The 15,470-nt window shown below is 51.0% G+C and overlaps 1 protein-coding gene across 2 annotated transcripts in view; it reads right to left on the bottom strand.

The window, feature by feature from the left end:
• Positions 1-15,470, bottom strand: part of DENND4B (DENN domain containing 4B) — a 76,480-nt gene that overhangs the window by 47,090 nt on the left and 13,920 nt on the right. For both annotated transcript variants that reach the window (XM_073564634.1, XM_073564635.1), the window contains exons 4-18: positions 14,822-14,891; positions 14,582-14,751; positions 14,274-14,515; positions 14,079-14,145; positions 13,937-13,995; positions 10,796-10,940; positions 10,537-10,712; positions 10,353-10,453; positions 10,061-10,276; positions 9,840-9,985; positions 9,009-9,148; positions 8,802-8,925; positions 8,523-8,729; positions 8,268-8,396; positions 6,868-7,039 (exon numbers count right to left, since the gene is read on the bottom strand). In XM_073564634.1, the coding sequence (XP_073420735.1) occupies positions 6,868-7,039; positions 8,268-8,396; positions 8,523-8,729; positions 8,802-8,925; positions 9,009-9,148; positions 9,840-9,985; positions 10,061-10,276; positions 10,353-10,453; positions 10,537-10,712; positions 10,796-10,940; positions 13,937-13,995; positions 14,079-14,145; positions 14,274-14,515; positions 14,582-14,751; positions 14,822-14,891 (2,164 nt within the window). The remainder of the gene's footprint in view (positions 1-6,867; positions 7,040-8,267; positions 8,397-8,522; positions 8,730-8,801; positions 8,926-9,008; positions 9,149-9,839; positions 9,986-10,060; positions 10,277-10,352; positions 10,454-10,536; positions 10,713-10,795; positions 10,941-13,936; positions 13,996-14,078; positions 14,146-14,273; positions 14,516-14,581; positions 14,752-14,821; positions 14,892-15,470) is intronic.

The following is a 15,470-nucleotide window of genomic DNA, read 5'->3' as shown; positions in this document are numbered from 1 at the left end:
TCTGCCCAGGAGGTAGCCACGGCTCTGGTGGAGTGAGCCTTGATGCCTTCTGGAACCGGAGCGCCACTTGCGGAGTAGGATAACATAATGGCCTCCCTGATCCATCTGGCAATGGTACTTTTAGCTACCCCGTGCCCCTTTCTACTACCCTGAAAGGCTACAAAAAGGGACTGATCTTTCCTCCACTGACTAGTTATTGACATATATTGTATTATGGCTCTTCTTACATCTAATGTATGGAACTTTTGCTCCCCCGGGTTTCTGGGATTGTTACAGAACGACGGCAAGGAGATCTCCTGAGTCCTATGAAACTTTTGGGCTACCCCTGGGGAGATAGGCCGGGTCTGGTCTTAGAACCACTCGGTCATCCAAGATCTGTGTATAAGGAGGACATATAGACAGAGCTTGTAGGTCGCTGACTCTTCGGGCTGACGTTAAGGCTACCAGTAAGACCGTTTTAAGTGTAAGTAGCTTTGGTGACAGCTCTAGTAGTGGTTCGAAGGGATCTTTGGTTAAAGCCTCCAAAACTAGGTTCAGGTCCCAGGGTGGTATCTTTGGGATAATGACCGGCCTTGACCTGCCACAGGACTTAATGAACCGGGACACCCACCTATTGGCTGCTAAATTGCAGTTATATAGGGCCCCCAAAGCTGAGACTTGAACTTTGAGTGTGTTAGTGGCTAACCCCAGTTGCAGCCCTGACTGTAAGAACTCTAGGATAGGTCCCACTGGAGCTACATCCCCTAAAGGTTCCCCCAAGAAGTCTAGGAACTTTTTCCACATTCTACCGTAGATTTGGGATGTTATTGGTTTCCTACTTTTCAACAGGGTGGAGACTAACCCTGGAGAGAATCCCTGGCGACTCAGTAGCGCCCTCTCAAATTCCAGGCTGCTAGATGGAAGCCCTTCACCTGAGAGTGGACCATTGGTACCTGGGAAAGCAGGTCTGGAATCTCTGGTAGTATCCATGGATCTGTCACTGACATGAGCCTCAGAAGGGAGAACCAAGGCCTTCTCGGCCAAAAAGGAGCTATAAGAATTATTCTTGCCCGATCCTCCCTGATTTTCCTGACTACTACTGGGATCATTGTTACCGGGGGAAATGCATAGGCCAGGATGAACTTCCAGGGTATTTGTAGGGCATCTACTGCGAAGGGGTTTTCCCTTGGATTTAGCCAGCAGAACTTCCTGACCTTCCAGTTGTGTGCGGTAGCGAACAGGTCTATTTCTGGTCTGCCCCAGGCCTGAACTATTTGTTGGAAGACTCGGGGGTTTAGGGACCATTCCCCTTGTCTTAGATGCCTGCGACTCAGGAAGTCTGCTTGTATATTTTCTGCCCCCTTTATGTGCAATGCTGTGATGGATAACAGATGTTGTTCTGCTAGCTGGAAGAGTAGATCTGATATTTGCATGAGGCCCCGAGATCTCGTTCCCCCCTGATGATTGATGTAGGCTACTACTGCCTGATTGTCCGTCATGACCCGGGTGTGGCGGCCCTGAAGGGAAGGAAATGTTTCACGGCTTTTTCCACTGCCCATAGTTCTTTTACATTTGAATTCTGATCGCTTTCTAGTGATGACCAGGTCCCCTGTATTGTATGGGATCTCAGGTGTGCTCCCCACCCTGTGGCACTCGCGTCTGTCGTAATGATGTCCTCGACTGGTTTTTGCCACGGGACACCAGCTGTTAGATTCTTTTCTACAGTCCACCAGAGCAGGGAATCTCTTACAGCCACTGAGAGACATAGTTTGCCTTCTAAATGCCCTTTTAATTGTTTCTGCGCTGACAGGACTTCCCACTCTAGTTGCCTTAAGTGGTACTGCGCCCATGTTACTGCGGGTATACATGATGTCAGTGAGCCTAAAAGGGACATTGCGTTCCTCAGTGTCATATTTGGTCTTTGTATTGCTGTGCGAGCTAGGCCTCTTATCTTGGTCACTTTCCTCTCTGGTAGGAGGCAGCGTTGTTGCTCGGAGTCCAATATCAACCCTAGGAAGGATTGCTCTTTTACTGGGGTTATCCTTGACTTGGGGATGTTTACTATCCATCCTAGTCCTACTAGAGTTGCTATTACTTCCTTCACTTGAAGTGTGCAGTGGGATTCCGACCTCCCTATTACCAGAAAGTCGTCTAAGTATGGGACGATCACTATGTCCCTGGATCGCAGAAAAGACATTACTTCGGCCATCACTTTGGTGAATACCCTGGGGGCTGTAGACAGGCCAAACGGAAGGGCTGCGTATTGGTAGTGTCTCACCTGCCCCTGGATATAGAGCGCTACTCTCAAATATCTCTGATACTCCCGATGGATTGGGATGTGATAGTAGGCATCTTTTAAGTCTATCACTGCCATGAGGCAATGCTGGAACAGGATCTTTGTGGCCGTGTTGATTGACTCCATTTTGAAGGAGCAATTATCTATCCACTGATTGAGTCTCCTCAGGTTGACAATGGTTCTCCAAGAGCCGTCTGGTTTTTGTATTAAGAAGAGGGGGGAGTAGAACCCCCTTCCTTCTTCTTGCGCTGGGACTTCCTGTAGGACTTGTTTTTTCACTAGTCCCAAGACTTCCGTCTCCAGGGCCAGCTGTTGCTCTTGGGCTTTCCTTCTGGGTGTTATTATGAAGGTATGCCTGGGCAGACGGATGAATTTTATTTTTAAGCCGTCCTTGATTATATTTAGGACCCATGTACTGGGGGAGATATTTGCCCAGGCGGAAAGGAAGAGAGAAAGCCTTCCCCCACCTCCGGCCCAATGTCATTGGGGAGATTTTTTGGAGGAAGTGGAGGGCCCTTTAAACATATAGCCCGATCCTTTTTTTCTTTAAAGTCCCAGCTTTTTCTATCTCCCGGGGGACGACCCCTGTTAAATCTCCTCCTCCGAAAGGGCTGCTTCTTAGGTTCTCCCGGAAATCGGGGAAAGCTTTTCTTCCTATCCCCCGCATGCTCCAAAATCTCTTCTAGTTTTTTCCCCGAAGAGGAATTGGCCATCGCATGGAATGGAACATAACTTGTGCTTAGAGGGTAAATCTCCGGGACACCCTTTAAGCCACAGGGCTCGTCTTGCCGCATTTGACAGGCTTGCTGCTCTAGCTGTCAATCTTGCGGAGTCTGCAGAGGAATCGGCCAGGAAAGCCCAGGTTTCTGAGTCCTTCTGGTCAAAGGGGTACCTCCTCTTTGATGTGGAAGGTAAGCCCCCTGACCGCTCTGTCTTTTTCCATTCCCTGTCAATTAACGCTTTTATTTTATCATTTACAGGGAAGGTACGCTTTTGCTTTTCCTCCAGTCCTCCAAACATTACATCCTCTAATGATTTGGGAGTTTTTTCTTCTTTAAGGCCCATTGTAGCTCTAATGGCCTTGACCAGTTTTTCTACGTCTTCCGTTGGGAAACATGGACGGCCGCCTATATCGCTGTCCGAGGAGGATTCTGAGGACTGCGTAGAGGAAGAGGAGGTGGAGGGGGACAAAGATCTATCCCGCCCCTTCTGCTTTGGCGAGGCCTCTGAATCGGTGCTCCTTCTACGGTTTCTTTTCTTTTTAAGGGCTGCCTTTAGGGAACCTTTCACCTCCTGATGTATTAACTCCTTCAGACTAGTCACCAAATCAGGGGTCTCCTCCTGTATAGTCCTGTTAATACAGTCAGCGCAGAGATCTTTCTGCCACTGATCTGCCAGCGGGTTTTTACATAGGGCGCATTCTCTATTTTTGGTTTTGCTGCTGGCCTTCCTCGCCCCCTAGTGATCAAACAGAAAAAATGGAACCCCATTACCATAAGGGTGACATTCACGTAGATCACTCACCACCGCTGTCAATCAGGGGTACCGATCTCGGAGGCTCCTCAGATGCACTCGTGACGTTTCTCCTGGACGTCCCAGAGTCATGCCGATTGCGCTTATGACTGCCGCTCCCACCACTTGAGCGACTGCTCCTGGTATGTTGGTAGCTCGGCCTGGCATCTGGCGAGAGGTCTTGCTGCTGCCGCTGCTGCTGTCGCTGCTGCTGACGCTGCTCGTCTTGCCCCACTTCCATTCTGAAGCCTTGGGCATGAGTGCGTCTTCTGTGGTCATCCCCCTTATGTAAGGGGGATCCACTGCACTCTAAGCCTCCTCCGGTTACCCCCACAGCCCCTCCCCCCCCCGCCATACCGCCGGGATCTCTTTCCACCGATCGGCGTTCTTCACCATGGGCGCCGCCATCTTGGATTGTCGGCGCCGCCTCCGACGTCACGCGGGCACGCCCCTTCCCCAGCGTGCCCTGCGCGTGACGTCAGAGGAGCGCGACCCGGAAGCGGCCGCTCCCTCAATGCTCCTGAGCTGCTCCAGAGTAGGGAATCACCGGCAGAGGGGGAGAGGGCGGCGCGGCAGCCATGGCAGAGCCCCAGGACCCCCGCCGTGCTGTTCCTGCGCCCGCTCGGACGCTGAGCCCCGGAGGACCCGCGGACGGCGCTTCCTCCATCCCGACGCCCAGCGCTCAGGAGCCCAGCCTGATCTTCTACGCCGGCACGGGAGAGGGGCAGGTAAGTGTGACCTGCTGTCTTCAGCACGGGTCCCTGTCAGGACAGGAAACCCAACTGAAGCGAGGGAGAGGTACTGCCCTTTTATCTTCAGTAGGGTTCCTGTCCTGACTGGGCGGATCCCCTCTCTCATGTGTGCCGTCATGGGAGACGGGAAAACTGTCAGATCAAATTCAGATCATGACAGGAAGTTATCAAAAACTACTTTTCTCTATATCTTTGGCCTGGAAGCTAACAGGCCAACGATATTGGCATTATTTTTTCCCTTGTGATTTTACCATTCTTTAGAGTCCAAACACTATATATTTGCGATTTGCTGTTGGGCAGAAATTCATTTCCCAGGTTTTTGATGGTCCTAAATGCCGCACAATGCTGCCATGCATAGCTTCAAGCTCCCCAATCCCAAACATCTAATTTTCATGTTACTAGGATTTACCCCTTAATGACCGGAGCTTTTTTCGATTATTCGTTTTTCGCTCCCCTTCTTTCCATAGCCATAACTTTTTTAATTTTCCGTCAATATGGCCATGTGAGGGCTTATTTTTTGCGGGACGAGGTGTACTTTTGAACGACACCACTGGTTTTACCATGTCGTGTACTCAAAAACGGGAAACAAAATTCCAAGTGCGGTGAAATTGCAGAAAAAAGTGCAATCCCACATTTGTTTTTTGTTTGGCTTTTTTGCTAGTTTCACTAAATGCTAAAATTGACCTGCCATTATGATTCTCCAGGTCATGACGAGTTCACAGACACCAAACATGTCTAGGTTCACCTTTATCTGAGTGGTGAAAAAAAATTCCAAAGTTTGCTTAAAAAAAAAAAGCGCAATTTCCCGAGACCCGTAGTGGCTCCATTTTTCGTCAACTGGGGTCGGGTGAGGGCTTATTTTTTGCATTCCGGGCTGATGTTTTTAATTATACCACTTTTTTGCAAATACATTCTTTTGATAGCCCGTTCTTGCATTTTAATGCAAAGTCGCAGCGACCAAAAAAGTAATTCTGGCATTTTTAATTTTTTTCTCGCTACGTCGTTTAGCGATCGGGTTAATTCTTTTTTTTTTTTTTATTGATAGATTGGGCGATTCTGAACGCGGCGATACCTGATATGTGCATGTGTGATTTTTTTTTTTATTATTGTTTTATTTTGATTTGGGCGAAGGGGAGGGGGGTGATTTGAACTTTTAGGGTTTTTTATATTTTTTTTTTACTTTTGGCATGCTTCAATAGCCTCCATGGGAGGCTTGAAGCATGCCATACTTGATCTGCTCTGCTACATATGGGCGATGAGCAGATCACCTATATGCAGCAGATTTACAGCATTGCTATGAGCGCCGACCACAGGGTGGCGCTCATAGCAATGTGCCTGCAAAAACCAGAGAGGTCTCTATGAGCCCTCTGGTTGTCAAGGCAACGCGTTGCTGACCCCTGATCAAGTGACCGGCGGGGGGGGGGGGGTCGGCGATGCGCTCATTTCCAGCCCGGCGACCGGAAGCGGTAGTTAAATGCTGACAGCGGAATTTAACTAGTTAATGGGCGCAGGCAGATAGCGATTCCGCTCACGCCTATTGCGGGCACATGTCAGCTGCTTATAACAAAGGAGTTTTCAGCGGGAAAGACACATTCTGCTCACATTCCAGAATGACCATTTGGTTGAAGAAAGGGTGGGGGGGGGGGGGGAGTAGAAATTCACCAAGAGGGAGAAAGAGGGGGTTGCCCAGCGCAAGGGGGATGGCCTGCAGGACTGGGGAGATCATTTTCCTGACATTTTCAGCTCGTAAACGGCTGACAACACAGCAAAGGATCTCATTGTGGAAAGTTGGCATCAGATCGACCATGGACACTGAAGACATCAAGAGGAGGCCTAAATGTGCACAACACGGACATGACCGAGAACTAGATGTTCTTCAAACACTGGTGAAATGACAAGAAATTGCTGCCAGAAATTCACAGAGGACTACAATAAAGTAGTCATGGAAGGGTGTGCAGATTTATGCAACCACGTTTACTTCTTTTCCATCCAAAATAATTTCCGTTTGCTTCTCAGTGAATTTGTACAAATTATGGGCAACATGGAAGTGGAAAAAGTCCTGAAATGTTACTTCCTGGTAGGACCGTTTATATGACAAAGACTATGGATTTTACTGGGGCGTGCAGACTTTTTATATTCTCCTACATCAGGACTGGAGTTATGTCAAGCGGCAGTGGTCAATTCTCCATAACAACAGATATAAACCCCAGGAAATCAGGATACTCATTATACTATAGTGACACACGTCAAGTACCGCCATCCAGCGCTTGCACCACCACCATTACCGTCTTTGGACCCAATGGTCATTGTTCTGGGAAGGCCTCTCACCTCTTGATCTGCTTTTTGACAAGTCCTCACTTGGAGGGGGAATCTTGGACCCCGGCGAACGCTGACGTAGTGGCTGACGAAACTGGGCAGCTCCTAGGACAACGTTCCGCAGTTTAGCCCAGCGCAGCCGGCCGCTCTGACTGCTGGACGGCCATTTACTCTCCAGCACAGCCTGTGGAGGACACAGAGCAGTGAGTACATAGGTCGGAGTACCCCCAAATCACGCTGACCCCCACATTCATACTATGGTCCCCCCAAATCACGACTCCCCACAATCTCGTGTGGTCTCTTAACGACATCACGATTCCCCCCTCCCCACAATGGGGTCCCGCAACCACCACATCACGATGCTTTCTTCAGTAACACTGGAGTTCCCCAACCACTCCACACAGCTCCCCCACCACATCAGGGTCACCACCAAATCGGGGTCAACATATCACTCTGCTCCCACACAACATCAGGGTCACCACCATAACACGCTGCTCACCCACCACATCGGGGTCACTACAGCATCACGCAGCTCCGGCAACACATCAAGGTCACCATTATATCACGCTGTTCACCCACCACATCAGGGTGACCACCACATCACCCTGCTCACCCTTCAAATCGGGGTCATCTCCACATCTGCTGCTCACCCACATCGGGGTCAACACATCACGTTGCTCCCGCACCACATCAGGGTCATCACCACATCACAGTCAGCAGCACCTAACGCAGCTCCCCCACCACATCAGGGTCACCATCACTTCACGCTGCTGACCCACCACATCAGGGTCACCACATCACGCTGCTCCCACAGCACATCAGGGTCACCATCATATCACGCTGCTCCCACAGCACGTCAGGGTCACCAGCACATCACGCTGCTCCCACAGCACATCAGGGTCACCATCACATCACGCTGCTCCCACAGCACGTCAGGGTCACCAGCACATCACACTGCTCCCACAGCACATCAGGGTCACCATCATATCACGCTGCTCCCACAGCACATCAGGGTCACCAGCACATCACGCTGCTCCCACAGCACATCAGGGTCATTATCACATCAGGCAACTCCCCCACCACATCAGGGTCACCACACCTCACGCAGCTGCCCCACCACATCAGGGTCGCCACCACATCACGCTGCTCCCACAGCACATCAGGGTCACCATCACATCACGCTGCTCCCACAGCACATCACTGTCACCAGCACCTCACGCAGCTCTCCCACCACTTCGGGGTCACCATCACATTATGTTGCTCCCACAGCACATCAGGGTCACCATCACATCACGCAGCTCCCCCACCACATCAGGTTCACCACCACTTCACGCTGCTCCCACAGCACATCAGGGTCACCATCACATCACACTGCTCATCCACCACATCGGGGTCACCACCACATCATGCACCTTATTGTAGTAGCCATAGGTGATGGCGTTTGGAACGATCCCCGCTTTCCTCATCTCCAGCATGACCCGCACCGCCAGCACCGGCTCCCCGTACTGACCGCACAGCTGCATTAAGATACGGTAACAGACCTGGGGAAAATATAGTGTTAGGACAGACCGAATGGGGCGCCACAGCAATGTAGCAGCAGCTTTGGGGACCCACTGCGGATGATGGAGGTGTAACTCCTGTGCCAGTACTTTATTGGGGTTGCTCACCTCATCAGGTAAAACGACATTCTTAGTCTCCATCTGTTTCAGGGCATCGTATGCCGTCTGCAGAGCTCGCACCTTGCAGACCGTTGCCCTGACAAACGTGGGCAGGTAGATGAACCACAGGCCGTAGCAGTGCCCCAGGAGGCATTTGGCCCACATCTCGGGCATGGAGGAGTAGATATGGGCTACACGCTGAGCGGACTTGATCTCCTGAATGACAGAAAGAAACCAGTCAGAAACAGAGGGGAAGAGGAAATGGCCAGCATTAACCCGTTCCTTCACCTGTTTGGTTCGTCGTGGGGATGGACTGCTGGGAGCGCTGGTTTTGAGTTGGCTCGGGGGTGCCATGAGGGAGTCCTGCGGCAGCTCACACAAATCTCTCTGGAGAACGGGGAAACTCTCGTACCTGTGAGGGGAGATGTACGGGGTGGTCTCAGCAGCGGAGTGCTGTACAGGGGGAAGCATTCAAAGAGAAAACAAAGGGCTGACTTGTATAGTGCCGGAGGCTCTGATCCGCTTAGGTCCATAGGCTCCTCTGCCGGCATGATAAAGACGGTGTGCTCACTGCGATGGGACTCATCCAGCTCCACCAGGTGGAGATCCTCCATCTTCTCCCCGTCCACCTGCACCTAAGACACACAATTTGGAGGAGAGTGGGTGAGTGGGGGATGGTGAGGAGACGGAGAGAAGGAGCCAGGGACGGAGAGGAGGAGCCGGAGAAGAGAAGGAGCCGGAGAGAAGGAGCCGGGGATGGAGAGGAGAAGGAGAAGCCGGGGGTGGGAGATGAACCGGAGTCAGGGAAGAGGAGGCTGAGGGGACAAGAGCAGTGGACAGAGAAGAGCAAGAGTCGGGTACATGGAAGTCAGCGGGGGAATAGAGCAAAGGATGGAGATGAATGAGTCAGGGACACCGAGGGGGGGGGGGGGGGGTGGAGGTGAGGTGAGGGCAGGAGAGGAGCAAGAGTCAGGGACAAGGAGGCTGGGGGGACAAGAGCAGTGGACGGAGAAGAGTCAGAAACGAGGAAGCTGGGGGAGGGGGAGCAGGAGCCAGGGACAGAGAGAAGCAGGGGTGGGGGGCACTGAGGCCAGGGGAGCAGGAGCAGGGGACAGAGGAGAAGGAATCAGGGACACGGGGGCCAATGGGGCAGGAGCAGTGGAAGGAGAGAAGGAGTCAAGGACACCGAGACGTCAGGGGAGCAAGAGCAAGGGACAGAAAGAAACAGAAGTCGGGGATGCAGAGGCCAGAGGGGTGGGGCAGGAGCAGTGGGAGTCGGGGATGTGGAGGACAGGAGAAGAGAAAGAAAGGGACAGGGATGCTCACCTTCTCCACGCAATTGTCAAAAAACTCCAGTGAAGCTTGGCGGTCGCTGACAAAAGAGCAGTCCTCAATAAACTGCATGAACATCTGCGTCCTCACCATCTGTGTGGAGAACTTCTGATGAGCACGGTCCCGGGATTTCCTAAATCCTGCAGTAATGACTTAGGTCAGATGATCTCGCTCTCACTACTGCTCCCTGTTATTAGCCATTACTGCGCACCTACCATCCAGGTTGAACAGGTTGCTAGAGTCGCGTGTCCGCTCTGACGGGGCCTGCGTGATCGGCAGCAGATAGGAGCGGTAGCCTTTAAACAGACAGGCCATGAAGCGCAGGAAGGAGGCGCGCACATCCAGCTCCAGCTGCGTCCGGCGCCCATATATCAGGTCGTAGTCCTTGAGTAGAAATTCTAGAGATGCTTCCTCCATGGGCTTGTTGTACACTGGTGGAAAAGGTGAAGGTCAGTGGCGGCAGTGGATGCGGCAGGGGACAGGACGGGGAGACAGGGGCCACCTTACTCTCGTCCAGCTGCTTGTGCAGGTCGTTCAGGCAGTTGCGCAGCACTTTGCAGGGTTTCCGAGGCAGCGTCTGATACGAGGGGATCTTCTTCTCTTCACTCCTGGAGGTGACAGCCACTGATCAGCGGTGGTCAGTAACACCCTTCATGCTCATCCCCCAGGTTACAGGCGTACATGTACTCACTGGAAAAGGGTGTTGGTGTCCAGGTCCACACAGAGTACATCTGGTGGCGGATCATGGAGGTCGAAGTAGCTGGAATGGATGCCCACAATGAAGGGCACAGGGGCACAGAGGACGTCGGAGAGACTAAGCGGACACAGGGGGATGTAGGGGCACTGCCATCTGAGTGGGAAGATAATCTGCAGACACAAGAGGTGAAGGGGGTCCAATCCAAACTGCATCCTGTCTGTCCCCCATCATGCCCAGGAATGATACTACGCACCGACACCAAGGCTTCTCCAACGCTGGTCAGCACGTCTGGCCGCTGCGAGTGGATCAGCAGCTTCTGTTCCGTAAGGACGGCCAGAAGTAAGGTGACCGCATTCTCCGGGCCCAGGTTCTGCAGGAACGTCACGTAACTGGCCCCGCTGCAACGCAACAGCCAGGTCACAAGGGGGCGACATATCATTACTGCATTATACTTGGGCAGGGAAATGGCGGTGAGGCAAATCTTGGGGACTTAAAGGGAACCTGTCAGCAGGATTGTGCTCCGTAAGCTACCATTATACTGATTATAATGATACCTGGTGATGAAATCCGTCTTGTGGTTGTTGTGGACTCTGTATTTTCAGTTTTGAGTTAATGATATGCTCGTGCTCCGGGGCGGCCTGTGAGTGTGTGTGGGGGTGGTCTTCACGTGGTGCTTCGCTTACATAGTCATCTAAAGTATATGGGACTTGTCTAGCCCACTTTCCAGTTCTGGTTAGAAACTTGCTGCTCTCTGGTGCCCCCCTTACCCTCAGGTCAGTCAGGGAACTGCACCTAGGATAAGTAGTTGCCAGAAAGGCTGCCTTACCGTGTACTGGCTATTGGGCACTCTGCAGTGAGGGCGCTTTGTATATTCTCAGTCTCAGGCCAGAAATACACACATAAACCTCTGTTCCATCACTGCCAGGGTTTCCCAAATCCCCCAGAACACTTTGCTGCCACGAGCTCCTCGTTTGACAGTAAAACCAATATCCGGTCAGGAGCCCACCCACAAGGTAGCGTAATTTAGCGCAGAGGACGTGGCACTCCGTTCATAGAGCAAGGAAAATGAAACTAGTAAATGTTATAGATTTCCTCCAGAAATACAGGCAGTTTTTACAAAAATACAAAAGTTGTTACAAAACAGACAAGATACAGTACAGTCATGGCCAAAAGTTTTGAGAATGACACAAATATTAATTTTTACAAAGTCTACTGCTTCATTTTTTCTAATGGCAATTTGCATATACTCCAGAATGTTATAAAGAGTGATCAGCTTAACAGCAATTACTTGCAAAGTCAATATTTGCCTAGAAAATGAACTTTATCCCCCAAAACACATTTCAACATCATTGCAGCCCTGCCTTAAAAGGACCAGCTAACATCGTTTCAGTGATTGCTCCATTAACACAGGTGTGGGTGTTGATGAGGACAGGGCTGGAGATCAATCTGTCATGATTAAGTAAGAATGACACCACTGGACACTTAAAAGGAGGCTGGTGCTTGGCATCATTGTTTCTCTTCTGTTAACCATGGTTATCTCTAAAGAAACACGTGCAGTCAGTGGACTGCTGAGGACTGGGGTAAAGTCATTTTCTCTGATGAATCCCCTTTTCGATTGTTTGGGACATCTGGAAAATGGCTTATTCGGAGAAGACCAGGTGAGCGCTACCACCAGTCTTGTCTCATGCCAACTGTCAAGCATCCTGAAACCATTCATGTGTGTGGTTGCTTCTCAGCCAAGGGAATGGGCTCTCTCTCAGTCTTGCCTAAAAACACAGCCATGAATAAAGAATGGTACCAGAATGTCCTCCAAGAGCAACTTCTCCCAACCGTCCAAGAGCAGTTTGGCGATCAACAATGCCTTTTTCAACATGATGGAGCACCTTGCCATAAAGCAAAGGTGATAACTAAATGGCTCAGGGAACAAAACATAGAGATTTTGGGACCATGGCCTGGAAACTCCCCAGATCTTAATCCCATTGAGAACTTGTGGTCAATCATCAAGAGACGGGTGGACAAACAAAAACCTTCAAATTCAGACAAAATAAAAGCATTGATTTTGCAAGAATGGACTGCAATCAGTCAGGATTTGATCCAGAAGTTGATTGAGAGCATGCCAGGGAGAATTGCTGAGGTCCTGAAGAAGAAGGGTCAACACTGCAAATATTGACTTGCTGCATTAACTCATTCTAACTGTCAATATAACCTTTTGTTACTCATAATATGATTGCAATTATATTTCTGTATGTGATAAAAACATCTGACAAACACACATAAAAACCAGAGGCCAGCAGATCATGTGAAAATATAATATTTGTATCATTCTCAAAACTTTTGGCCATGACTGTATATACAGACAGTTAGAAATAAATGGATTAAAATAAGAACTTGCATTTCACGGTCACCAGTATGCCATGTAGATGAGGGGGGAGAAGAAACTTCCCAGAAAAAAGGGGTACAAATGCACAGCTGATTCTCCAAGCAAAAGACAACTTCTTAAATCGAGCATCCTACAGTTATGCTCTTCTCTAGCTGACCCCACTGTGGGGGCTGAGTCAGGGAACGCACGCTCCTTTTGGAAGAGTTATCAAAACTTCCACTGGCCATAGCTATCGCTGAGAAGCTAGCAGATGACGGGGGGAAGGGGGGAATATCTTTTCGGTTGCGACATTCTCTTTCATTTAAGACCAGACATGACGTGTCTGGGTGGGGCGGGCGGGCTGAAATCCGATTCTCGGTTTCTGGCGTCCACACAAGCTACAAAATGCTGCTGTGAATAGCTTTAGTTATGCAGATTCCATAAATATATTTGTCCTGCCCCTATGGTTATTCTGTGTTTTTAAATTCGAGTTTGAATGAACAAAGAAACACGTTCTTAAACAAAGTCATATTTAACCCGTCAGGAGCTCACATTACACAAAGCTGGTTTACCTGCAGGGAGGGGCGAGTGGACATTCCATCAGGGAGAAAAAGGGGGCTGGTGCTGCTGTGAGGGGGATGTTTGTGAGCTGTGCATGGGGCTTCGTGTGTACACTGCACAAACCTAATGGGGGTGGGGCAGCAAGTCATTCACAAACCAGGTAGACACAGGCTACCCCGGAGCACGAGCATATAATTAACTCAAAACTGAAAATAAAGATTACACAAAAACCACAAGATGGATTTCATCCCCAGGTATCAGTGTAATCAGCATAACAGCACCAACCTGACACTGCCTATAGTTACTGAGCAGGTATCAGTGTAATCAGCATAACGGCACCAATCTGACACTGCCTGTAGTCACTGAGCACAATCCTGCTGACAGGTCCCTTAAATGCACTCTATACACTGGCTGAGCATATTGCCCTCTGTGCTGGGGGAGTTTCACATACACTGTCTGCTACCTCCATCTTACCTGAGGGGCAAGGGTGAGGACACCGGCTGGCAGAGCAGAACATTATCATACGGAGACATCTGGAGAGAGATGGAGGGTGAGGTCGAGCAGGATGAGGCACCAATAAGGAGGTGGCACCATACACACTTTCTGAAATACCCACCTGGATCAGGATGCGGGGTCTCTGCGGGGACGGGAAGGGGACATTGAACATGAAGTTGGATATGTGTCTGTGAAAAGAAGATGGGAGTACCTGAAAAAGCTACAGTCTCCAACTGGACATGCGGGTGTTGTAGTTTATGGAAGTCAGTGATCCGCCCTCTAAGAAGACCCGGCGCCCATGCTGGTAATCACTCACTTCTCTATGGGAAGCACATGGGGCCCCGAGATGGAGTACCGATAGATGAAAGTCAGGAACTTCTGGAACACGTCGAAGATCGGCCAGCGGGACAGAACGCAGATGCTTTTCTTGGTCTGGACGGACTTGCTGCTCACCGGACGCTTGTCCACAACACTGAGGAGGCCGAGGTGCTGGCACTGTTTCTCAGAAAGCTTCTCCCGGGGGTACGGCTCGTAAAACTGGATGGCGGCACCATAAACCTACAGGAAGCAAATGATCAGCCGCTCAGGCCAGCGACGCTAATACAAGACCACACCATCACTCACCTTGTCTCCGGACGCCCCAGTCAGCACAAAGGTGGAGAAGACTGGCAGGTGATACTTGGTGCTCAGCGACCAGCTCTCGATGGTGGCTCCCATCGGAAGACAGAAGATCGGGACCAACTCCGGAAAAGGGAACATTTCACTGTCCGTCTCCGGAAACCGGCTGATCACCCCTGGGGACAAGACAGGGTTAAACCCAATCTGCTGACCCTCCATTACCGGAGGCGCTAGACGAGAACTGACCTGCTTCATACACCAGGCTGTGCACCTTGGCCATCGCCTTCTTGTAGCAGAGGAACAGAGCTGGCCCGAACTGAAGGAGAGGGAACGGCAGACGTGAGAAAAAGAGGCTGCCCTGACAACCAGCCCGACACCCCAGAGAGACAGAGCCGGCCCCAAATGAGGGACAGAAAACAGCAGACGTAAGAAAAAGGGCCAACCCTGACAACCAGCCCAACACCCCAGAGCGACAGAGCTGGCCCCAACTGAGGGACAGAGAACGGCACATGTGAGAAAAAGGTGCCGCAATGACAACCAGCCCGACACCACCGAGAACGACAGAGCCGGTCCGAACTGAAGGAGAGAGAACGGCAGACGTGAGAAAAAGGGGCCGCCCTGACAACCACCCTGACATCCCCGACAGCGAGAGACGTGAGAAAAAGGGGCCGCACTGACAACCAGCCCGACACCAACGAGAGCAACACAGCCGGCCCGAACTGAGGGACACAGAACGGCAGACGTGAGAGAAAAGGGCCGCCCTGACAACCAGCCCGACACCACGAAGACCGAAAGAGCCGGCCCCAAACTGAGGGACAGAGAACTGCAGACGTGAGAAAAAGGGGCCGCACTGACAACCAGCCCGACATTCCAAAGAGCGACTGTCAGGGATGCC

Source organism: Dendrobates tinctorius, unplaced genomic scaffold, assembly GCF_039654945.1.
Source record: "Dendrobates tinctorius isolate UK_male_01 unplaced genomic scaffold, ASM3965494v1 ptg000468l, whole genome shotgun sequence".
Taxonomy (NCBI): Eukaryota; Metazoa; Chordata; class Amphibia; order Anura; family Dendrobatidae; genus Dendrobates; species Dendrobates tinctorius.
The sequence above is the reverse complement of the archived record's forward strand: the minus strand, read 5'-3'. Positions and strand labels throughout refer to the sequence as shown.